Here is a 25,239-nt window from a genome sequence, read left to right as displayed (position 1 = left end):
TGAGTTTTAATAATGATGTATAATAGTCCAGATCTCTCGGCTCTGATTCCCATGCAGCTGTACCCCAGAGAGCACTATAATTTGCCCACACCTACATCAACATGAAGCCAAGCAAAAACCAAACACCAAAAAACCCTCACGGACTTTTAAAGTTTGTTTACATAGATATTTGAGATTTTCCTGTTGTCTCCCAAAAACACATTTGTCCTCCTGACGGTGCTATTAAACAAATACGTACAATATTTTACATGGTTACATACTGTATGTATGTTAAATTTTGAAGCTAAACTCATCAAATGCATCATTTATTTTTCCTTCTATTTAAAATATAGAAACTACTTAAGTTTACCTCATTGCCGGGAAATCTTTGTGGGTATTACATGCCCTGGACATTTATAACATGAGCCAGTCTGGGAGTCCTAACCTTTGCCCTCTGCTGTCACTGTTGATGTAAGTCACATACATGAGAAAAACATCCTATAACACTACAGTGTAGCATTCACCTCTTTTGAGGACTGTCACTGTGGAACAGGGACATAGTGGTTCTCAAGGGTACACAATATAAAGTCTAATGCATGACTTGCCTACACTGCATTATCTAGGCCTGCTCACTGTTTTGGCTGCTGCTCACATGTATTCCCATCATGCAGTCTGCAGCCTCTGTATTAATAAGTACATGAGTTTGATATGACCGGGTGCTCTTCACTCGGCACCTACTGAGGGATTCTGATGAAGAGCAGAGCTTCAGAATCTGCCCAGAATATCTCCTGCAATCACTCACTGAGGGCATGAGAGAATATTACACACACATAAAATGCATTATAAATGCATTATATAGTCATGATGATACTTGCAAACACATAAAGATCCACCACTAATGGTTTTAGGTGCCTTAATAAAATGTATTACTGAAATGTTGCTCTTTTATAGTTTGTGAATGAAGGTCAGTTGTATAATTATGTTTCAATTAATATCAGCGTAATAAATAAATAAATGTACAGAACACTGAAAAGCAGATGAGAAGGACTGAGCTAACAGGATTTCAGTTTTTAATCTTCATATATTCTTTGTAACATTATCCTCTGATGTTTATATTTGGCTATTTTCCAGTCACTACTTTCTTGTTCAAACAACATCTATGTGAAAACTCAAGGAAGGGAATCACCAGAAAAGTCTATTTTAGGACAAGCACATATTTTTATATTCTAAGTCTCATGAGGCCCAATGTTTGTGAATTATCCTAGAGTTAATTCTGAGAAAATTAGAAAAACCCTAAAGCCCAGGAGATGGTTGTGCAGAATTGTTTTGGGGGTGAGACCCGCCGAGCTGACCAGTGTTGAACTCGATAAGATGTGCAGAATGCTGTTCTATTTATTTATTGTTGCCCACGACCGGTTCTGCTGAACAGAAGACCACTTGAAGTCATAATTTACTAGACGGAATAGTTGTTTATTTATTTAGTTATTTTAAGTCAGGTTTATAATATCTACCACTGAGCAGCTGGCTATCACTTCAGGCAAGTCAAAATGTACTGTACTACAACCGATATGATGTTCATCAGATGTTATGATTTACACTCCTGCCAGTCTTCTTGATCACGTAGACTCATCAGTCATCACGGGGAAAGTGCAGCAGCCCTTCATGATCCTGTTACTGTAACCAAATCACGCTCACTAATGAATGTCTAAACCATGTGAGGAAGAGGGCCTGAGGCTTCAAACAGTGCTTCAATTACTTCTGCACAGGTTACTTACGGCTTTTGATCATTATCACGGCTGTCAGGTTTGTCACCGCACAGACGCACTGTTGACTGCAGACTACGTCAGTGTTATAATTTACATTGTTATAATGTTATAATGTACACAATGATATGTGGGCTGCTTTAAAAAATACAGAGTAAGTTCCCTTTTCATAAAAGTAAAATAATAATAATAATAATAATAAAAGATTATATATATATATATTTTTTTTTTACCATTTCCATACAGTTATTGCACCTAAAGTTTTTTCTTTAAGCACCATAAAAACAACTTTTATCTCAAAATTAGATAATTATCATTGATGATATTAAAAGAGGGCAAAATGCCTCTAGTGACATATTCACTACCTGAGATCATCTCTATTCCAGCCAGGATTTTATGAATCCTTCCTTTCATAGAAAGAACTGCGTCTCACCTCTGCCTCCATGTGGCTCCCTGTATGTCCACAGGTTTACATCTCTAGTTTCTAACAAGCTTTACCCAAACTTTTTAACATAGTGAGGCACTCTGCACTGATGATGTACAGTACAGAGTGTGATTTTAGGGGCTATATTAATCAAGAAACACTCAAGGGAAAACACCAGTCAATGAAGTATGAGAAGGACATATGAATATTATTAGAGCATCTGAAGGCCCGTCATACTGCTGGAAATGAGAGACGCAGGTATTGCTGACAGCTGCACATTAAGATGACAGGTAGCTCTGATAGTTCGGTCCAGTGGGAGAACCCTTCAGATGAGAATCACTGGGGATCAAAATAATCTTCATTATGTTGATATACTCCTTTACATAGCACCTGCACTTAATGTGCCCTTTTTGAACTGACTGAAAGAAACGGCGACAATCATACATCCTGTAAAAAATAAGCGTGTGAAATCACACTGAATTAACATTAAGTAAATTTTTAATTAAAAATTTGATATTATTGAACCCTGATACTTACTGGAAAACTTCACAAAATAGTTTTTGAACAGATAAATGAATAAAAGTGAATTGACTTGAATTATTAATTGAAATTTAAAGGGATAGTTCACCCAAAAATTAAAATGCTGTTATTATTTACTTACCCTAAAGATGTTCCACATCTAAATAATTGTATTTTTTTCCCTTTGCTTAACACACAGTTCATACTGTACAGTTGCTGGTAGCCATTAACACCCATAGTAAAAAAAAAAAAAAAAAAAAATCTATACTATGGAAGTCAGTGACTAGAACTGTTTGGTTACCCACATTCATCTGTTGAACAGAAAAAGTCATAGAAGTTTGGAACAATTTGAGGGTGAGTAAATGATGATGGAATTTTCATTTTTGGGTGAACTATCCATTTCAATTCAGTTTCAGTCAAATGTAAAGTCTATCCTAATTATTTATTAGAGGATTAGCTGTGTTATTAGCGATTGTTATTGTGATTAGCGCCGGTCTGTTCAGCCTGTTCTAATGAATGCAATTACTGTTCAGAGACATCAGATCACTGTGTGGAGGATTTATTCTGTCTAGAAGAAGAGAACACACCGTTTTTTCCAGAATCATCTTCTGCTGCAGTGGGCACATTAACATTTACAAATGTACAACGTCCCCTTTGCTGTGTCGTTAACAATGCTCTTAAGTTTGTTGCTGATTAAATCAAATAGTCCTGAATGAAACTGAAATGTGCAGTGTTTAATGTTTTATTACACTTAAATCGAACACAATCCCTTTACAAGACAACAACAAAGCTGAGATGATTTTGTTTTAAAACGTTCTTAACACTTCTGTTTAGAGTTTAAGCTACAGTTATAACACCTAGTTTCACATTTATATGTCTGTATATTACATCATGCTGTAACTGTTTGACATACAATTTACAATATCTACTAACATACAAATAGTTTTTAGTCATCACAAATAATATGTATTAATATATTATTTATCCTTCACAGACCAGTAATGGGAAACTTATCAAAAAATATTTACTTGGCTTTATTGTAAATAAAATTATTAAAATTAATTGCTGTGCAATATATAACTTAGCAATAGTTTTTCTTGTATGAATTATTATACAACTGTTATAATTATGTATCAGAGTTGTGGAGCTCCTTTCTCACATGTTGATACTTCTGATTTTATTTCTATATAGAACGGTCATGAAAATAGGCTAACTGCTAAATTTTACACTAGGGCACACCTTAAAATATTATTTGAAAAAGGCTTGGATCTTTATAGCTGCTGTCATAATTGTAATTCTGAGTAGGTTCCATGACTGACAGGTGGACCTGCATTGATGAAGAGGAGAGATAGAATAGAACTTAATTAACATGACGTATATCATTCACTTATTAAATCAAAAGTACATTTAAAAAAACATTTAAAAAGTGCATTAAAAAAAGTAAATTTAGTAAAAAAAATAGGATATGTAAAAGCACTTAAAAAATTGTAAAGCATAGAATGCAGGTCTGTATATTACTATTTGAGCTGTATATTTAAATTTTAATTTACCTTTGCATGTTTTCTGAGGGAGCTTGCATGAGAATATGATTTATTGCAGTGCATGCAAATATATTGCTTCTCCGGTGCGTGGACACGTATGTGCTTTTGTTTATCACTGCTGTTTGCAAATCGCCTTTCACAGGCCTCAAAAGGGCATCTGAAAGGTTTTTCACCTGAAAAAAAAATAAAAAAAATTAAACCCAATCACTTCATGCAACATTAATGAAAAGAAACACAACAACAACAATTGTTGACAACAATTGAAAGTGTTACCTGTATGTGTCCTTTCATGAATTTTCAGGTTTTCCGCCCGTGCAAATGCTCTTCCACATCCGAACGAGCACTGAAAGGGCTTTTCTCCCGTGTGCACTCTTAGGTGATTGATCAGTTTGTACTTGGCCTTGAATGGATTCCTTTGACGAGAACAGTCTTCCCACAAACAAACATAACTGGATTGTCCTGACAGATTAACATGCTCCGCTGTCAGATGATAGTTGAGCTCCTTTATTGTGCAGAAGGTTTTCTTACAGCACTGTGGAGCACCTGCAGATCGCTCCAGCCACCGGCAGGTAAACCGTGACCGGTTTGTGTTCAGACTGGATCTATCCGTGTCTGAACTGTTGAACATAAACCTTTCTCCTTGTATCTGTCCATTCTGTGTGCTGTGAAACTCTTCTGTTGGACTCAAGTGTGTATAACCATTCACATTCCAAACCTCCTGTTGTTCCTGATAGAACGCATGATCTATGACAGAAGAATACCCCTCTGTACAGATCGAAGAGTCATTCTGTCCACAAGAAACTTCAACCAAACTCCTGTTAAATTGCAAAATATCCATAGTCGAGGACACCATCGTCCCTTCATCACAAATTCCATAGACATCAGCAGGATTATCCGTAAACATCTGAAAGCAAGAGTTGAACACAGACATATTTTACAAAATACTGTTTTAATGTAAATCAAAGCATTCGTAACAGGTTTCTGTAGGTCTTTACTCCATCGTCCATCCATAAGTCTGTTCGGATCTTGATTTCCTTGAGAAAATGTTTAAAGAAGGTAATTTATATAGTACGTTTAACATGTGGATGCTTTCAAATCCCCAGGCTCTCTTTATTTAGCATCTGTACTTGTCATTCAGCCGCCATCAGATAATAAATAAATAATCTGAAGACGCAGAGTACGCATCAAACTCTTCATTGTTTCTTACGACATACTGTATATAAACTAGCAAACCAAGCATTGCATCCAGTCTTGCAGCTCCCTATTATAGGCCAGTGGAGCTCAACTTTTTGAGGCCCCTCTTTGTCAAGACAATGTAAAAGGTCAACAATGACGGCAATAAGTCACAAAAGATTTCAAACATAGCTTTTTATTGAACTCAAAAAACGGATGCAAGTGGTCACTTGATTCTCACAGAACTCATGACAGTGTCGTGCTTGTATCACTTGCTAATACAGTGGTTTATTCTTACCATTATCTCCCAGAGTGAAACACAGCATGATGTATATCAATTAAAAAATTAAATTTTTAAAATGACATATGTCATAGTGCTGGAACTGAATGACTACTGTACAATTACAAAACAAACAATACTCAAAATGCCTACTACAAAAAAACAAAAAAAAAAGTATCAAAACCAAAACTCAGTTTTATGGCTTCTACTTTAACAGTGATTACTCTGCATAAAAAGCAAACTATTTTGTCAAATTTCTCTGTATAAAAAAGGAAATCCCAGTGGTTTGCTATTTGTTGGACTGTAAAAAAGGTTTTAAATGAAGGGTATAAATCATCAGTTACCATACAGACAATATCCCTGCATATCCAGTGACTATTTGGTATAACAAAGCTTCTGAATTGCATAGGGGGAAATCAACACATACTTTTACAAACCTTCATTGCCTTTTGTGTTTAAAAACTGTTCTATAAGTATAAGCCCTCTTAATCTAACACAGAACACATACACCAACGAAAAAACACATTTAAATAAATAAGCAATAAATAATGCAGTAACTCAACATACCTAATTACCTAACAAAATTAACATTATTGTGTGCATTTACATATGTTAATACTCTAGTGCATATAGTATCCGTTTTCTAATGCCTAAATGAGAACTTCAAGCAAATCACAATGCATTTTGTTTTAATATTACAGTCTTTTCAAAATACAGTCTAGTCCAGAAACTCATTAGCTGCTATTCTTTGATTTAGTTTCTCTTTTCATTAAAGTTTTTATTGTGTTTTCAGCCCGTAAAACAGCAGTAATTCTCATCTATGCTTGTAAAAACTAAACATCTACAAAATACTAGGATGACATACTAACATGCACACACACTCACACACTTCCTTTATGGTAAAATGAGGAGTTTGAGACCACCTGTATGTAGGAACCGGAGTAAAAGCAGAACATGTAACTGAAAATACACTTGATATTACAAAACAAGCAGCAATTAAGAACATCATAATTATTTTTTCCTAATTACATCTATCATCACCATCATATACCATTTTTGCTTATATAATATAATATATGTTTTACAAAATACACCTGCTGTTATTTAAAAAATAATAGGGAGCAAATTAATTAGTGTGCATTTCATTTTCACTCTTTAATTAAAAAATTAAGAGCGAAACAGTACTGATGAACAATTGATTCATTCATACATTTCATCTTGGGATGAGCCTTTATGCTGATGGCTTCCACAAAACAACCTGGTCCCAATGTATCCTTTTCTGTTTAGGGAATAATAAAATATCTCCTGGCAATGTGTTGAGGATATTTGTGTTGATAATTTGAACTTGATGAATCCAAAAACATACCTTAGAAACGCTCATGAACATTTAGCAACAGTGTACCAAAACAAAATGTGATTCACCCAATTTCACGCTGGAATTAGTTTAACCCCAAAGTCAAAAAGTTATTAAATTATTCAAATTCTTAAGAAATGAGAGGAGCATTGGTTACTGATATCAATATAAGAGAAACAGAAACGCACTGATGTCAATCTCACAAAAGGGACAGAGAGAGGACAGGTTCTCAGCTGCATCCCATCAGCTCTTCTCTTACCAAAGCTTTCTTTCCTAGAGCGTCCATTGTTGAATCCACTGGGAATGGTGGAGAGGTTGTGAGAGACCCTTAGCAAGCACAGTCTTTGTGGGAGCGCTGCGGCTGCTCACTGAGCTGAGGGCCCTGCCTGTTTCCTGTAGTGGACGGCTCCGCTAACTCTGGATTCTCTGTCATCCTCTCACAGATTATGTCCACCAGTCGCTCAAATGCCTGCTTCACGTTAATGTTGTCCTTGGCACTGGCCTCAAAGAACTCAAAGCCTGTGACAGTCAAAAGAAGTTAAAGGCACTATTATATTCAAATTAAACTAAGAGCTACGAGAAAACATGAAGGAAATTCAGGTGGAAAACCCACCTAGCTGTTCAGACAGCTGTCTTCCTCTCTGGGAAGCAACCACTCTCTCGTCTTCCATGTCACACTTATTTCCCACCAGCTGCACTTGAGCATTGTCCCACGAATACGTCTTAATCTGTGTGGACCTAAGAGCAGTAAACGAGTCATTAAGAAAAAGCATTTGAACTGGCTAAATACTACTGTAATTAAAATTTATATATAAACATGTTAAAAAGACATTTAATCATTAAAAATAAATGATAATAATAATAATAAAATAAATGAAATACAAGATAATGAGAAGTTACTTTAATAGGCCTTTGACACTGTATCCTTGTGTATCAGGTGGTAAAGATTTACTTCCATGCATGGTTTACATATTTTTTATTCAGTTAACTTTCTGGATGTTAAGAATAGCAGGTTGTGATGACATTTGCCATATATTTAATGCATATTTTGTCAATAATATATATATATATATATATATATATATACACACACATATACACACACACATTGTATATACACGTCTGGTCAAAAGTTTGGGATCAGAATGAATTTTAATGTTTTTACAGGAGTTTCTAATGCTCATCAAGGCTGCATCTATTTGATCAAAAATACAGGAAAAATTTAATTTATTCTATTTTATTATACATTAAAATCGAATTTATTCCTGTGATGAAAAGCTGAATTTTCAGCATCATTACGCCAGTCTTCAGTGTCACATGATCCTTCAGAAATCATTCTGATATGCTGATTAATTATCAGTGCTGGAAACCTGTGATGCTTTTTTTTAGGATTCTTTGATGAATAAAAAGTTAAAAAGAAGAGCATTTATTGAAAATAGAAATCTTTTCTAACAATATACACTACAGTTCAAAAGTTTGGGGTCAGTACATTTTTATTCTTTCTTTTTTTTTAAAAAGAAATTAAAACTGTTATTCAGCAAGAATGTGTTAAATTGTTAAGAAGCGATATAAAAGATTTATATTTTGAATAAATGCTGTTCTTTTTAACTTTTTATTAATCAAAGAATCCTGAAAAAAGTATCGCAGTTTCCAAAAAAATTAAAAAATAAATTGGCAGCACAACTGTTGCCAATATTGATAATTCTAGTAATAAATCAGCAAATTAGAATGATTTCTTGAGGATCATGTGACACTTTATACTGGAGTAATGGCTGAAGGAAATTCAGCTTTGCATCACAGAAATAAATTATATATTTGAAAGGATATTAAAATAGAAACCTTTATTTTATATTGCAATAACATTTAGCAAGATTACAGTTTTTCCTGTATTTTTGATCGAATAAATGCAGCCTTGATGAGCAGAAGAGACTTCTTTAAAAAACTTTACAAGACTTACTGATCCCAAACTGTTTTATAGGATATAGACAAAATAGGAGATCTATGATCTGCTTTGTAAAAAAATAAAAATAAAAAATTAAGATGTTAGGTTAATGTACATCCAACCTGTTACTTATATGTTGTAATCCATTACCATGTTCAAAATCAAATGTAATCAAATTCTAGAATAAGAGTCAGATCTACCATGACACACAGGGAGATATGTGACACAGATATTACAAAAACACACAAAGTATTTCTTTATGATATAAGTCAAGGGTAATCAATTAAAGCTCCAAGAGGTGTGGCCTCCATTTCTTCCAAGCAAAGATCCAGACAAAAATAAAACAAATAAAAATACATTTTTATAAGTTTTCTATTTTTACATTTAGATACATGCGAGGCCATCTGACAGAAAAAATACTGTTTCTTTTCAGGGTTTTCCTCCAGAAATCTATTCTATTTTATTATTTTACTTAAAAGCAGCATTTACTAAAAACAATGTAGCTACAACAATCAAAACGTTCTCATCTTTAGCAGAAAAGAAAGATAACAAACCGTTTCAAAGTTTAAGTTCCATCCTAGTCATCTAACATCAATTTTCCCAAATATAATTACATATATATTTTTAAATGTTCTTAGACTACAGATTAATAAAGCTAAATGTAGATCAGAATCGTCTTGTCACATCTGGTTTGAACAGTCATAGATTATAGATAGTTAGAAAAAGAACTATATTTGCAGCATTGTTTTTTTTCTGCTGTGTGCTTAGTGAAAATAATCTATAATTTTGCTGCCCACCGTGTTTCTGTTGTTGTTAAAATAATCGCGTCATCAGCAGCTATTAAACTTGGCGCCGAGAGAGATAAAGCGCATGGAGCTGAAAGGGCTTGAATGAAGCATGTTTAGCTTAAGATAAAAATACTAGAGGATTTAGCGCTGAATGATATTTACCATAAACAACCCTGAGCGCACATGCTCTCAGGACAGTCTGTGTTTAGACAGAAACTAGGTCGCATCTTTGCAAATGTGTCAATTTGATGAGCCACAGACAAAAATAAGCACTATCGTACCAGTCCTGAACGGCATTAAAGGAATCCTCGTTGGTGATGTCATACATCAGAATGAAGCCCATCGCTCCACGATAGTATGCTGTGGTGATAGTCCTGTACCTCTCCTGCCCAGCAGTGTCCTGAAATATACAGAAGTTAAAGTGAAAATGTCTTGTTGGTTCCTTCAGTAAAACACTCCTTACTCTAACACAAAACTCAAGACTCTAATGAAAACGATAAGGAACTCCTCACCCATATTTGGAGCTTTATCCTCTTGTCGTTCCTGTAGATGGTCTTCACTTTGAAGTCTATGCCGACAGTGCTGACGAAAGCGGGTGTGAAGGAGTCATCAGCATAGCGGAACAGGAAACTGGTTTTGCCGACGCTGCTGTTACCAATGATCAGGATCTTAAACATGTAGTCAAAGTTCTGATCCGCAGACTCTTTTTGTCCATATCGAGCATCATTTGCTGAGGCCATCTGTAACAATAAAACAAAGAAGGTGATTTACAGAAATGTGATAAATCTTTTCTTCCATATTGTGACGTACTGTAGTGGATGGATAACAACATGGCAGATGTACTAAATCTTATTCATACTCATATTCATACAGTTCTACAATAGAACATGCTTTTTTTTAACAGTGGTGAAGCAAGTGTCAAACTCAAGCTTTGGTTTAATTACAGTGGCTTACTTTCAAAGTGAATAGAAGGTGTTACCTGCACTGTGCCTGTATCCTTATGGATTGAGCTATGCAGTCCATGTAGCCAAGGATTTCAAAGGTTTTGTGCCGGTGTTGTGCCCATTTTCGACCCCTGCCAAATTATTACCTGCTCTTGTTGAAACCTGATTGCCTAATCCTAACCCCTCCCCCACACCTAACCCTAAACCTACCAATACTAGGGGGTTGGTAATCTGGAAGGTGTAGGTGTCAGAACTGGGCACAACACCGGCTAAACCCTGTGCTTAGCTCAGTACTTTAGCACACCATTGATATCAGGGGGAGATTATTTTAAATTTCTCATTTTATCATGGAAGACCAATGAGGTTCTTTCTATCCCATATAGAGACAAACCAATCCCTGAATGTTTATTCCTCTGTTTAGTCTGTTATTTGTCAGGCCACCTGAGCAGCCAGGCACACATCGAGGCTTAACTCAAACATATGACTCAGGCTTGGCGTACAAGATTAAAGCAAGAAACCTTTGCGTATAAGAAGAACAACTACGTTGAAGAGCTAATTTTCCAATAGAGCCGTTTAAAATAAATGTCAGCCTGTGAGAGCGAGACTGCTGTATGGCTGATACGGAGCTCCGGTTAGCATCAATCCGCTTCACACACACGGACTGATTTCCATTTTTATTCGGGTCAGTGAGTGACTAACATCCCATCGACCAAACAGACAGTATTCATCATAACTGCCGGCGACAATGTGCTGAGTGTCAAAAGTCGGGTGGCATGTTAGTTTGTGGCATGCAGCGATGGATTATACAGCAGAGGCTGTTTATGCTCCATCCCAGTTAGCGATGTCAAATGAAGGTTAACTTAAGCTGTTTTTAAATCCAAACCATTGATTTCCTGACATTTCTATGCGACTTCTTTTTCATTTCGAAATAGATGCAAGATGTTGCCAGAGAAAGCTCATCGTACCTTAAAAGGAGGTTTATTTGGTGTGGTTTGGATGCAGTTCCCAGCCTGTGCACCTGCGCTCTCTTGCTTTCGTCACTCGACGGGAGCCATCTGGGGGCGGGGCTAAACAATGACTGACATGTGGATGAGCCAATTACACGTCCGCTCTGTCACCTTAGCCATTTAGCGGTCAGATCAGGAAGGAACAAGAGCATTTGCTAGTTTTTGAGACGTTTTAAATTAATACTGTGGATTCCCATTTCAGTATTTTCAAGTCATAATTTAAATGAAATCATAACAGTCATAATTATGGGATAAAAAGTCATAATTATCAGATTAAAAATCTTAACTATGCCATAAGAGAAATTATGATCTAAAAATCTAAATTTAATTATTATTAAGTCATAACATACTAAGATGCAAAGTTATCTTTATGAGATTAAAAATCGCAGCTAAAATTATGATGAGATCATGATTTTCAGTCTTTTTATGAAATAAAGTCATAATTATAGGATTGACAAATTTTGGACAAAAAAAGTTTGATAAAACACTATTATAAGTCATAATTACAAGAAATTACAATTCATAATAATTATAATATATTACATAAAAAGTCAAAATAATGACACTAAGTTATGATTATGACGAAATCTAAATAATGACAATCAAAATAAAATATGACAGTCAAAATTATGACAACCAATAGAAATGTCATAACTTCGACTTTTGTCTTAATTATAACATGCAATTTTTGTGTACTTTTAATGTCATAATTATTCTTTTTGTCATCATTTTGACTTTTTGTGCCATCATTTAGACCAATGCCATCATTTGTCATTATTTTAACTTTTCATAAGATAAATTCAACTTTACGTCATAATTATGATTTATATCATTTTTGCCCAATTGCAATCTTATAATTTACCAGAGCATTTATTATTTATATATTATGGAAATGGGTTTCAATATAACACAAATGAGTCCAGCTTACTAATAGTTCTTCATTTATTGGCATTGGGAACAGGAAAACGATCACAGCAACATTAGTAACAGCGTTGTAGTGGTAAACAGTACTGTTGGGATTGTCAGATCTGCCACAGAAAAAGACCAAACAGAGGTGTGCTGTTTGGATACAGTCAGTCGAACTTTGCATGGCCACTCAGCATTTCTTTCACCACATGAAACATTGCTAAAGAGCACAGACTGACATTAAGATGAACATATAGCCAATAATTAAAAGCCCCGTTTACTGTAATCCACTTACATACAAAGATTCACTGTATCCAATATAAAAAATCATACCATGGTATAAAAAGGACTTACAATGAGCACACTGCGTCAGAAAGACTTATTAATCATGAATACTCTTAAATAAAATTTCAGCTTGACAAATCGACAGTTTTGAATAACAAAATAAAAGAAAACTAAATGCTCAAATCAGTACGTTACCGACAGTAGTAGATGTCATTGATGGAAATTAGCCAGTGGCAACATGGAAATTACAGTACAGCATGGATCATGCTTGCTTGGCACTTGTACTGTCATTGGCTATGTCCCTGCGAAGAGCAGAGCACTGATCAATCACCAAATAACCAAAAAACACAAAAGGTCTGGCACAGAAAACTAACTTTGGCTTAATGTGTTATCTTGTAGCACACAGCTCTCATTTTAGAACATTTGTTTAGACATCATACATTTGTAAAGATGTTAAGATACCTCATGTTTTTCAGTGTGACCAGCACAGAAAGAGAGAGAAAGTACACATGTGGTTTAAGGACACCGATCACTTCCTATACAGCTAATGTGGGTTTCCAAGCTAGCCCAGCCTTCCAGAGACCAACTTACATACAGGGTGCGTACACATGCTGGTTTAGTTACCCTGAAGATCACGGCGAATCCTAGTCTTCTGTACATTAAGAATGACTCCAGATATCTTCTAAAGTGCTACCTAGAATATCAGAAGCAAGCCGTTTTAAAACCGTGACGTACAATGTAATAATGCTTACGCTCATGCTTTGGATGAATCAGAACAGAAAAATAAACGAGAAGCATATGTAAACCATGTGAATGCCTTAAATTAAAGCAGCATTCCTACAAATAAAGGTGAGAAGGGTTTTAAGTTAAAACGGTCAGAGGAGTATAATCTGTGCAAAGGAACAACAATACAGAGCCACTGTGTTCGGCTGGAGTGGTAAATCCTATAAACGTGGCTCCAGTTCCACTCTTATTAAGCACTAGGTGGCGTCACATACTAATAGAAAAGATCACAATAATGGCTCGACTTTAGTCTACAGATTTTATAGTGATCCAAGGAAGACGGTGGTCACTATTTGGGTACCCTCAAGCTGTTTGCTACATGAAAGCAATCATTTCTTTGAATCCTGAGATGTTCTGTTGTGTTAAGGTTAAGTTGTTCTGTTAAGCTATTAATAGACCAGCTTTAAGTCAACAGTGTATCTTTTTTAAAAACATTTTAGTGCACATACGTCTCACATAAGAAGTGTCCTGTTTATCGATCAATATGTTCGGACGGCTCCACTTGTTTGTTAACTTTAAACCTGGGATGTCACAGGAAGACACTTGAGGACGTTTCCTCTCAGTCCATCACACACAGGCAGTTTTACGCTTGACGGTGAAGCCGAATGGCATCCCGAAGTCACGAGACCGAGAACTTTTTAAGAAAGCTTCACGCTTTGACAATCCGTAGAGTAGGAGCTTTCTCCAGTGCAAGGTGACTACTGTATAAAAACGTCCCGTGGAAGCTTTCCTACCTCTCCTTTGCTCTCCTGCACTGCGTCGCCTCCACCCGAGGAAGCTAAGAATGGGATGGAGGGGGATAGGGAGGTGGTGAGGAAGAGGTACAAAAGAAGAAAAAAGAACGCAATGGAAAAGTGCACTAGTGTTATGTTCCAAGACGCAGGCAAGACACGCTTTTCCCTTCTTGGTCAAGTTCTCTATCTTCATCTTCACTGTCTGGCGGCTCGCCCATCTTAAAAGACATTGTCCTGCAGCCGGGGGAGCGAGCGGTCTGTGTGCGGGGAGCTGAAGACGGATGTTTGCCTTCTGGATCTGTCCTGGAGGAATCCTGTGTGGTGGAAGTGAACTCTTCGTCTATGGGACTATCGATGTCAGACTCCCCTTCTTCCTCCAAGGTCAGCTCGAACTGGAATTTCTCCCCCGCTGAGGCGATGCCTCCACCTATCGCTCCCATCCCGACCACATCGACCTTGTCCTCAGGGGTGGAGGTGGGACTGTGGGGGATCATGCTCTGGTACCACTCACGGTTGTCCTCCAGCGTGTCGAGAATCTCCTGGGCATCAGGATGAACCAGATCCGCCCAGGTCTCCCATAGCGGGTGCACGATGTAGTCAATAAAGCCCACCTGATGGACGGGGAAGGAGCAGGTGATATGAGTTTGTATTGTCATTCTACAACAGTGGATTTAAACACTAATAATTATGTACAAGTGTTACTTATGTAAGGCTGTTAATATAGTTCAAATAAATAGTATGTCTGTGTATATATATATATATATATATATGTGTGTGTGTCTTAAAAATTATTACATAATGATACATTATTATTATTGTTGTTGTATTTTATATAATAATAATATAATTAACTTTTTCATCTAATAATTTTGTTAATATTGTTTTTGTTTATTTCAACATGTTTAAAAGATATGTTTTAACTAAAAATAAATTTTAAAATATTTTATTTTATTTTATTTTATTATTTTATTTTATTTTATTTTATTTATTTATTTATTTTATTTATTTTATTTTTATGTTATTTTATTTTTTATTTTATTATACTATATTCTAGCATATTATTTAGTATTTTCCCTCACTCACCTGTGATTTCTCAATGCCCAAAGTCCTCAAGACCAGTTTGTGGCATATTATTTAGTATTTTCCCTCACTCACCTGTGATTTCTCAATGGAAGCATTGTGTTTGTCGCACATGGGGCTGATCTCCATACCCTTATCTCTCTCTCGGTCCCCCTGAGTAAAAAACTCCACCATGATGCGATCCGTCCACTGGCGGTACAGCTCCAGGGGCTTTGTTGGGTTGCTCAGGTCAGCACAATGCACCATGTTCTGAAGAACCTACGCATTTGATTAACACACATTTTTAACTATAAACTTTTTACTTATGAAGCAAAAATAGTTTCTAAAAATATAAGATAGCTTTGCTCCACAGAAGCTTAAAGAATACCTGAATGCGATCAGAGTAGTTATCTAACAGCAGCACGCCCAGACTTGTCACCTTCTTGGTCTCTACCATGGTCTTGAGATCCGCTAACAGGTTCATATGCTTTGACATATCAGTGGCTAGGACCTGCAAAGAGTCAAATACATGGTAAATAAATAAAACCACGTGTTGGTTGTAGTTCTCAGACTTGGATCTGATCATCATTGCCTCACAGATTCGTCATTCCCTCCATTTCCTCACCATGTCAATGACCATTTTGCGCAGCGACTGCCTCTGTTTCTTGGTCAGGTTCTGGAAAATGTCACAGTTTTCTTCCTGCAGCAGTTTGAAGCCAACAGCCAGGTGGTGGTTCTCCAGAACAGAGGAATCGTTGTACATGAGAGCCAACTCCGAGTCTGGAGAAAAGTATTAAGCTCTTAGTCAACAACACAGTGTGTAACCACAATGACAAGCTGCTGTTGCTCCGCCGTGGCCACTCACTTGTGTTGATGAGGAACTGGTTGGACACTCCAGGGTGGTCCACGTCATGTATTGCACTGGCAAACATTGCGGCCAAGATCTCAAGGTCGGTGAATACAGCCTAGCAAAACAGAATTGCAAATATTAAACATCTTGCTTCAGAGACTAATGAGCAGATGATGAAAGGGAGTTGACTGAGACGAACCTCCAGGGCAGGGGTGGACAGCAGGACATTGGTGGACTGGACCACGTCAGCTGCGTGGATGCTATTATGGTACGCTACATCTGAGTGGTAGTTCTCCTCCAATGCCATCATGTAGGTAATAAATGTGTCTACAGGGATTTTGAAGGATTTCAACAGGTCTCTTTCCTGTGGAACAGAGGTTCAAGACATTTGTTTTTGTAATGCTTTGACCGAAACTACATGAGAAAAGTTTTTTTATTCCACATTTTATACCTGAAAGATTGTGTACATCGCTACCGTTAGGGGTCGGTTGCCAGAATACGCCGATATCTTGAAAATATCCACACCCCATTTGTCAAAGTCCTCCAACTCCTGCAAAAGGGAGTTGGATGCAGCATTGGACTTTGTTATAATTACTGCAGATAAGGTCCATGTTCACCATGGTGATTTTAGTTTGCTGATAGGGTGTTTTACTGGCCGTGAGAGCTCACCTTGGCCAGCAGATCTTCCTGGTCAGTGCTGATGCCAAAGCGTGGGATGCTGGAAGCTGCGACACTGGAGCTGTGTGTGGGTTTCTTCACTCCACTGATCTGAGACATGGGCCGCTTTTTCTTCTCCTTCTCCTTGGTTGGGGGGGACATAATCTCCATATCATGTTGCTTCTCTGCAACACAAGTTCATTTTTATAACTACATGCAATGACAGACATCTCATTAAATGCCCATTGAAAACCTGGTGGAAAAAAATGCAGTTTAAACTTGGAAATAAATGGAAAGTTTTAGGCTTCAAAACAAACAAACATTATTATGTAAATTTGTAACAGTGACGATGTTAAGTCAAAATGTTCTGCCACAAATACACAATTATTGGGAAACTTAAAAAAAAAGTGAGCAATTAGTAACTAGCTGAAATATGCTGAAGTACTCAAATCAATTAAAGCTAAGTAGTTAACAAAAAAAAATACATTAAATATAAAAAACACAAATGACAAACGCCCATAAAATAACTAAAACTTATACTAAATTTAAACTAATTGAAACTGAGTAAAAAATTAAAATATAAAAATGCAAGCTGATTCAAAATATTAATAAATACTATAATAATATATAAATAATACTACATTAACACTAATAATTTAGATTTTTCCATAAATAATATTTTGTGTTATTCTAGTAATCTAATTTGAAATGAAAACATTTGTATTAAATTTGAGAAAGTACAAAATAGTTGGCTTTACCTAAGAAGGTGCTGGAGATGAACTCTGAGACCTGGTTTCCTGACTTGCTAGTTTCTGACAGCTGGGTTAGTTCTCGATTCAGCATCCTTTTGAACTGCAGAACAGGACACAAGAACAAAACACATGCGTTTTGAGAATCAACATCTCCAATCCACTGTATTTCATTTTAATTAGAGCTTTTCCATACAACACCAAAATCAAAACATTTTTATTCTACAAGTGTGTGCTGCAAAACGTCAGATGATATACTCATATCTGAATATAACTGCATTAAAGAGTGGTAACAGGCCTTCATTCAGCTTCCACAGTCACCCAAGATGAGGGGCTGGACCAAGCAGGAGGAGTGCCTTTCATCAGTGTAGTGTTATTATGTAATCATACACGAGGTTTCAGAATGAAACACTTCTGACTGAGGCAGCAATATGTACAGTAGTACTGTAGAAGCCACACACACACACACTGACATCAGAAACACCCCAACACACCCAAACTGACATCCTCACAGCAACACGCTGCACCATCTGTGATTTATAGAGTGTCAACGAGAGCATCCCTCTTAACTTCAGATAAAAACAATGCAAGAGCTTCTCCCAAGAGCAGAATCACAGCACGAGCCTTACCTGAACATACATCCACGACACAGAGAGCAAGTAACTGACGTCTGGCATCTCAGCACCAAATGAAGCTTTAACAAAACAGAAGCTCCGTCTGGCCGGTGCACATGCTACAGACACATTCCAGATCGCCCGAGTTCCCCGCTTCAACAGCAGTCTAGCAGTCCAAACCGAATGTGGCGGCACTGCAGAGCTCAGCCCAGCACCGGGAGCTCCAGCTGCCATGGGCTGCACCTGTGGCAGGCTGAGAGCGTGTGCAGCTGGCTGGAGCGGGTCTGCATCGCTGCAGCATGCTCTGCTCTCCTACTCTGCCTGATTCATGTGTAAACAGAGAGATCAGGCTCCTCCCAGCAGCCCCCTCTCTCTCTTTCTCTCCCTCCTGGCAGGTAGCTCCCCACTCGCTGCCGCATGTCGGCCAATCGGACGGGTTTTGTCACAGAGGCTGGGTCAGGGGGAGGTGTGCGATTGGCTCGCGGCTCCAGGGCACATGCAGGGGCTGGATGGGGGGATACAGGGGGCTGGGACTGCACCATGTGCACTTGGTTTGAAGCTGAAAGCTTCAGGAGCCGCTTGATGCTTTGAGCGCATGTGTGTGGATGTGTTTTCCATTGTAATGAGTGAGGGAAATAAATAGATGCTCACTTTGACACAAAGGAGGGAAAAATAAACAAGTGTGAGGCATTATCAATTTGTTTCTAAAATTTTTTATATCACACTAATGCCAAAAAAAAATCAATCTAACATTGATAACAATAATAAAATCTTCATGATAAAAAAAACAGATTCTTTCAACATTGTTAACAATAAGAAATGTTTCTTGAGCACCAAATCAGATTGTTTATTAGAATGATTTCTGAAAGATCATGTGACATTGAAGACTGGAGCAATGGCTGCTGAAAATTCTGCTGCTGTCACGGGAATTAATTACATTTTAAAATATATTAAAATAGAAAAACAGTTACTTTAAATTGTAATAATATTTCATGATTTTACCTTATGTACTGTAGTTTTAATCAGACAAATGCAGCCTTGGTTAGCATAAGAGACTTCTTTCAAAAACATTAGGAAATCTAACTGACAGCAAACGTTTGAAAGGAAGTACATTTCAGTTATCCTAATTATTTATCATAACATTAACTTATCAGAACAAAATCTAAATAGAGCATTTGATTATTTTACATTAATGACAACTTAAAAAAATAATGAAAAATATATTTTTTGACAAAATTTGCATAAATCTTTTTCTTGCCCCTGGTGTCATCTTGCTCCTTTTATGATTTTCAATGTGCTTTCAAAACTAAATTAGCAAATGTTTCCATTTATTTTCATTTGATAATATACTGGATGATGCAAAAGTCGTCTCTAATTATATAGCTATTTAGCTTGTTTCAAGAACTGTCCCATCTTACCCAAACTTGTATGTAAATATGGCACTGCAAATTTGACAATGTCAATAAAATGCAGTACTTTTATTTTAACGTCAGTACTCTAAAAGGTTTTTGCATGCTCAGTTTTTATATTTTTTTCGCCTTAACCAGTGCAGGGTGATTCCTGAACGTGTAGCAGATACGTCAGTGATGTTAGCCAGAATGAAATCTCCCAAACATGTGTTCATATGTGCGCATGTGTGTGAGAGTATGTATCCGTGATGCACGTGGTCGCTGTGTGGGTGGGTGGGCTAATCACACGTCACACAGTCTATGAAATCCCCAGCAGGAATGAAGGGGAGATAGACAGGATGGGGGAAGCAGATTCATCCATGACTCCACTCTCTTATTCCCATTTTCAGCACACTATCCGGACGGGGGATGGGAGCGATTCAGAACACGCATGAATCCTATTCCCATCTAAAATAGACATCTGACACATGTGTAATTCATACCGAGGCATGTTGAGTATTTGGGTGGTGTTATCAGCAAGCGTTGATGTATTGTGTTAGATGGTTATTAGCACTTAGGGCAAGTCCCTGGGTGACAGTCGGGATATTTGAGGCCTGTCAGTAATGAATCATCTTTTATTTTGGAAGATCTACCTTGTTAGATGCCATCTCACTGACTGAGTGACGTGTCTTGAGAGTATCGAGCTGTTCGAGACACCAGTCCAGCTCATCCAGAGTCTCCACTGCCAACTTGTGAAACGGCTCCTCTGCAAAATACAGCACAGCATTGTTATATTCATGACTACAGTGTTCATCATCGCATGTATTGAAAATAAACTTTGTACTGTAATCCTTTTCTACAAGAGTTTGTTGTCTAACCTGGAAGGCTTGTCTTGCACATGGATGGTGGGTTGCTTCCAGTGGGCCTCCTGTGGAGATTTGTGTCAGTGGAGATCAAGCATGACTTTAAAAGCATTTGAATAGACATTACACTGTTTATTGGGCCTTACTTGCTCAGGACACGGTCTTGCTGATGGGTCAAAACAGCAAAGTTGCTCCGCACAGTCCTCAAGCTGGCAAGGATCTATGAGAAGAACAATAATGTAGGTCTGTGCCAAGAACACATCCTGAGTCCTTTCTTTCTTTTTGAAGCAACTTCAGCTCAATTACAGCTCAATACTTTAGTATTGCAAAAATTCCTGTATTCAGAAATCAATGTTTTTGATTGTATTATTGTCCATCAAAATATAAAAACCATTAAAAAAATAATAAAAGATAAAGAAAAACTGTGTAAGATGTTTTCAAAGCACTTTTTTAAGTATATTGTCTTACCCTATTTTTATTTTATTTTAATTGTTTTATAGAATTGAATATAGAATATTTAGTAAACAATTTATAATATATATATATATATATATAATTATTATTATATATATATATATATATATATATATATATATATATATATATATATATAATTATTATTATTATATAATAAAAGTATTTATATGAAAAACAATTAATTATATAGTATATATATATATATATATATATATATATATATATATATATATATATATATATATATATAGTATATATATATATATATATATATATATATATATATATATATATATATATATATATATATAAAATCTTCTGAATAGTTTACCTAAATTTCACACAATTATGTCGTACAGTAAACTTAAATGGCAAGAAACTATTTGAAATTCTTAACATATTATCCCATTTTGCTTCTCAAATACATTCATTTTATTTTTTCAATGTTTAGGTATTATTACTTTAAAACAAGATAAAACACAGGTTATTCAAATTATTTAATTATTTAAAAGAATAAATGTTACATAGAGAGGTGACCTAGAAAAAGAAAGATTTGTGTAAAATGTCTGGCTTGTCTGAAATTCTGCAGCTCTTTTGGAGTTTCAAAAGGACATGAAGGGTATCTGATTTCCAAAGCCATGCAGATTTCTCATCTGTCAGCATCCATATCGACAAACACGGTATTGGATTCCTAGCCTGTTTTGTAAACCGAGTACAGCGGTGACGCAAATCCTACGTAAAGCATGCTACATAAGAGCGGAAGGGCTGTTCCCGCCAATGCCAAAGGCAGCACACTCCACTAACACAAAAAAGCACTTCTAAATATTAGGAGATTAATCTCTCTTTAAAATATAGGGAGAGCAAAGTCAAACTACCATGTTCCTCAACAGAGAAACCACATGACGCAAAGTCCATAAATGCCCATTAATGTCAGATCAACTACGTAAGGCCCACTCTAATACTAACCTGTGCAAATGGTGTAACGATCATGTCTTCTCCATGTCTGTAAGAGAAAAACATATTAACAAATCACAAATCAAACACAAAAATTACATACTGTATTGGAAAAGACAGCTCTTTAATCTCCCAATAATAAAAGGAGGCACATAAAATTACTTAAGGATCAGTGAACAAGAATGACTAAGAGTTTAAGTGTGGAGACTTAAGGATGTGGTCGGCTTCAGGTTACAGCACACCATCATTCAAAAGAGCAAGCGGGTGGTAATACGCTTTTGATTAACATGCAGTTTGGATGGAAATAACAAAATACAGCTCAGCATAAGGAAGGTTCCTCAGATTCTCCAATGGGATATTAGATATCCTACATTAAAAGCTTATGGAAACACATAATAAGAACACAGATGGGCTCGGATAGGGTGTGTTATGCACATATGTATTTTAAGCACTGTATTTTAGGAGCAGTGGGAGAAAAGCTGAACTATAGGGAACACGCTTGGAATTGTGTCTTTATTCATGTATTCCAAAGCCTCTTTGGTGGCATGCGTAATGCTTATGGTGGCGAAGAGTAAACAGGGGAAGCTCTGAGGTTAGACTGGTCTAGGGGAGAGAACCGGCCTGGATTCTGTAATGGGGAACATCCCTTACAAGGGCAGGTCAGTATTGTTCTATATCTTCTCACCGATTTAGCCAGTTGACTTCCCAGTGCTTCAAACTCTCTTCCCTTTGAAAAGACAAGCAAGAGTTGGTGACCTGCGATTAAACACACTAGTTCATGTCCCTCGAACAAACAGCAGTTGTAGGTGGTTGTGTTCACCCTGCTGATGTTGTTTACTGGGGTGGAGTAAACCAGCCTTAAAAGGGTCATCGGATGCCCATTTTTCACAAGTTGATATGATTCTTTAGGGTCTTAATGAAAATCTGTAACATAGTTTGGTTAAAAAACCTTATACTCACTTCTTGAAGCTGAAGCTGGATCACGAATGATTTGCGCGAACATAAACACATTTAGGTAGATCGGGGATCGCATTCCCTTCAGAAACAAATGTAATCCACTGCATCTTCAGCGGCTCAGATGTTGGGAGTAAATGACGACTGCTATGTTCATTATTACATCCAACAACAAAACAGCTCAACCATCTGCTCCGGCGGTGAAACAATGGTGGACTGATGACAGCTCACTCAGGGCGGGTCTAAGGTAAGACGCCAGTCCAGTCTGTGCTGAAATGCTACTGTCAATCAAACTATCATAGGATGGGACTGTCTTTGTGACGTCACACAGACAGGCATCTGAGATCGGCCCCGATTTGAGAAAGGGGTAAAGATTTTAGCAGATTAAAAAAAACCACTGGGTGGATTTTTATCATTATAGGGCGGTTGTGTTCAAACAACTTGTAAAAGTGCATGTAGCATCCGATGACCCCTTTAAGGTATTTCCATTTGAATGACTAGCTTTGACGCAGGCTGGAAAAATAAACTGCAGAAAAAAAAAACAAGAATGTGGTGCCCTTTTTTCCGACTTGAAATCCTGGCAAACCAGAGCTGACATGCAAGCGTGCTCAGATGGAAAGAACAGCTGGAAGTGGTAACAATAAGGAGTTTTTAACCAGCGCCTTGGATTTTCCAAAATGACTGAGCAATATGATTTGATGTAATACACTATTAAAAAGTGTGTCTTGGGAGAACCGTGTTTCAGACATAGTCAACCAGCTGGAGTAAGCCACATCTGTTATGAGGCAAACGCTTACAGTCCTAATTAACAGAACTCTTCCAGCCACAAAAACACTGTAAAAACACTGTAACAAAAACACACTTGTGCAGCTTGTAACACGTGAAGCTTGCAGTGACTCAAAAAACATGCACATGAAAACTTTTTTTTTTTTTCTGGTGACCATTCAAAAATTTGGGGTTGGTAGGATTTTTTTTATTGCCTCTTAATGCTCAGCAAGGCTGCATTTGATCAAAAACACAGTAAAAACTATTAGAATGTGAAATATTATTATTTTTAATTTATTCCTGTGATGGCAAAGCTGAATTTACAGCAGCCATTACTCCAGTCTTCACTGTCACATGATCCTTCAGAAATAATTTTAATATAATTTAAAAAAATCAGAATACTCTGATGATGTTTAAAAGAATACCATTTATTTCAAATTGTATAACTTTTTATTTTATTATTTTGTTACATTATAAATGGCTTTACTGGCACTTTTTATCAATGTAATGCATTAATTAATTAATGCATTTATTTAAAAAAAATCATACATCAACAAAACTTTTGAAAGGTAGTGTAAATTAAAAATATATTTAAAAAAATAAAGTTATTTTAGTAAGTGAAATTTGTTTTGAAAAGAATTAAAAGCCATCATAAATACATTTAGTATGTAGACATTTCCTGAGCTATGTTAGGGGATAAATGAGACGAGTGATACTCACAGCTCACTGGCCGTGGATGAGTTTCGGGACATGGCCTTGGGTGAAAGGTCAAAGTCAGAATCGGAGCGATACAGGAAGGACTCCCGCCGCTGACTGTGAGGGAAATTGGCCTGCAGCACAAGGCCAGAGCCTGGACTGGCCTGGGACTCCAGAGGACTGCGGCCCACCGACAACCCATTCTCAACATCAAAACTGAGGAAAGAAAAACAGAAAGAAAGGGTTCACACAATTCACCTTTATTATGGATGTTTTGCTGCATTAGGATAATTTTAGACCCCTGTGAGATAAACTGTCTCTATACGCTCAGTTCACACCCTGTGTCAATGACCTGACCTGAACTAGTGCAGAAGGTCACTGAGACCTTGATAAAAATGGTTACACACAAATGCGCAGTGAGACATTCTCTTCCTGCGTCAATCTAGATGTAAGCACTAGCCTTGCAGGTTAATATGACACAGCTAGACACGCAGTATATCACAGTCTCTTTGATCCCCATTACTCCAAACTCAGGATACATTTCAGTGCCTCATCGCAGGTTCGAGTCTCGGTGCTGGCAGGAGTTGTAGGTGGGAGGGAGTGAATGAACAGTGCTCTCTTCCACCCTCAATACCCATGGCTGAAGTGCCCTTGAGCAAGGCACTGAACCCCCAGTTGCTCCCCGGGCGCTGGATATAGCTGCCCACTGCTCCGAGTGTGTTCACTTCTCACTGCTGTGTGTGCACTTGGATGGGTTAAATGCAGAGCACCAATTTCGAGTATGGGTTACC

The 25,239-nt window shown here is 37.0% G+C and overlaps 3 protein-coding genes across 12 annotated transcripts in view; all 3 read right to left on the bottom strand.

Annotated features, from left to right (window-relative positions):
- Positions 1 to 419: 419 nt before the first annotated feature.
- On the bottom strand, positions 420 to 5,157 carry LOC122136295 (pair-rule protein odd-paired). Its single transcript, XM_042719156.1, has 4 exons — positions 4,500 to 5,157; positions 613 to 780; positions 504 to 521; positions 420 to 442 (listed from the first exon to the last, which is right to left on the bottom strand). Exons 1-4 carry the CDS (start codon positions 5,155 to 5,157, stop codon positions 420 to 422), a joined length of 867 nt encoding a protein of 288 aa, XP_042575090.1.
- A 419-nt stretch (positions 5,158 to 5,576) lies between these two features.
- Positions 5,577 to 11,839, bottom strand: LOC109055905 (ras-related protein Rab-3A-like). Of its 2 annotated transcripts, none has more exons than XM_042718252.1 (5): positions 10,743 to 10,885; positions 10,276 to 10,503; positions 10,045 to 10,163; positions 7,647 to 7,771; positions 5,577 to 7,552 (listed from the first exon to the last, which is right to left on the bottom strand). In XM_042718252.1, the coding sequence occupies exons 2-5, from the start codon at positions 10,501 to 10,503 to the stop codon at positions 7,362 to 7,364; spliced, it is 663 nt and encodes a 220-aa protein (XP_042574186.1). In that variant the 5' UTR covers positions 10,743 to 10,885; the 3' UTR covers positions 5,577 to 7,361. The 2 variants fall into 2 exon arrangements, with proteins under 2 accessions (XP_042574186.1, XP_018928634.1); XM_019073089.2 differs by lacking the exon at positions 10,743 to 10,885 and adding an exon at positions 11,673 to 11,839 and having other exon boundaries at positions 5,578 to 7,552.
- A 799-nt stretch (positions 11,840 to 12,638) lies between these two features.
- Positions 12,639 to 25,239, bottom strand: part of pde4ca (phosphodiesterase 4C, cAMP-specific a) — a 41,542-nt gene continuing 28,941 nt past the window's right edge. For 5 of the 9 annotated variants that reach the window (XM_042718240.1, XM_042718242.1, XM_042718246.1 and 2 more), the window contains 15 exons: positions 24,473 to 24,664; positions 22,719 to 22,760; positions 22,046 to 22,082; positions 20,749 to 20,822; positions 20,618 to 20,667; positions 20,393 to 20,505; positions 17,747 to 17,840; positions 17,001 to 17,173; positions 16,783 to 16,881; positions 16,531 to 16,695; positions 16,347 to 16,446; positions 16,107 to 16,261; positions 15,870 to 15,992; positions 15,578 to 15,760; positions 12,639 to 15,033 (listed from right to left, as the gene is read on the bottom strand). In XM_042718240.1, the coding sequence (XP_042574174.1) occupies positions 14,554 to 15,033; positions 15,578 to 15,760; positions 15,870 to 15,992; positions 16,107 to 16,261; positions 16,347 to 16,446; positions 16,531 to 16,695; positions 16,783 to 16,881; positions 17,001 to 17,173; positions 17,747 to 17,840; positions 20,393 to 20,505; positions 20,618 to 20,667; positions 20,749 to 20,822; positions 22,046 to 22,082; positions 22,719 to 22,760; positions 24,473 to 24,664 (2,080 nt within the window). In that variant the 3' untranslated portion in view covers positions 12,639 to 14,553. Of the gene's footprint in view, positions 15,034 to 15,577; positions 15,761 to 15,869; positions 15,993 to 16,106; positions 16,262 to 16,346; positions 16,447 to 16,530; positions 16,696 to 16,782; positions 16,882 to 17,000; positions 17,174 to 17,746; positions 17,841 to 18,366; positions 19,038 to 20,392; positions 20,506 to 20,617; positions 20,668 to 20,748; positions 20,823 to 22,045; positions 22,083 to 22,718; positions 22,761 to 24,472; positions 24,665 to 25,239 lie in introns of those variants that run through there. The other 4 variants (XM_042718241.1, XM_042718243.1, XM_042718245.1 and 1 more) reach the window with 2 other exon arrangements.

This window comes from Cyprinus carpio, chromosome B2 (assembly GCF_018340385.1).
Source record: "Cyprinus carpio isolate SPL01 chromosome B2, ASM1834038v1, whole genome shotgun sequence".
Lineage (NCBI taxonomy): Eukaryota > Metazoa > Chordata > Actinopteri > Cypriniformes > Cyprinidae > Cyprinus > Cyprinus carpio.
Note: the sequence above shows the minus strand (reverse complement) of the source record. Positions and strands in the feature narration are given on the sequence as shown.

Excerpts from the sequence above, each read along its gene's own strand:
- LOC109055905 (XM_019073089.2), bottom strand. The coding sequence starts at position 10,503 with ATGGCCTCAGCAAATGATGCTCGATATGGACAAAAAGAGTCTGCGGAT. Across the intron at positions 10,164-10,275 it reads GGATAAAGCTCCAAATATGG|GACACTGCTGGGCAGGAGAG; the intron begins GTGAGGAGTTCC and ends TGTATATTTCAG. Across the intron at positions 7,772-10,044 it reads TTTAATGCCGTTCAGGACTG|GTCCACACAGATTAAGACGT; the intron begins GTACGATAGTGC and ends TACTGCTCTTAG.
- LOC122136295 (XM_042719156.1), bottom strand. The coding sequence starts at position 5,157 with ATGTCTGTGTTCAACTCTTGCTTTCAGATGTTTACGGATAATCCTGCT. Across the intron at positions 781-4,499 it reads TCATGAAAGGACACATACAG|TGAGTGATTGCAGGAGATAT; the intron begins GTAACACTTTCA and ends TCATGCCCTCAG.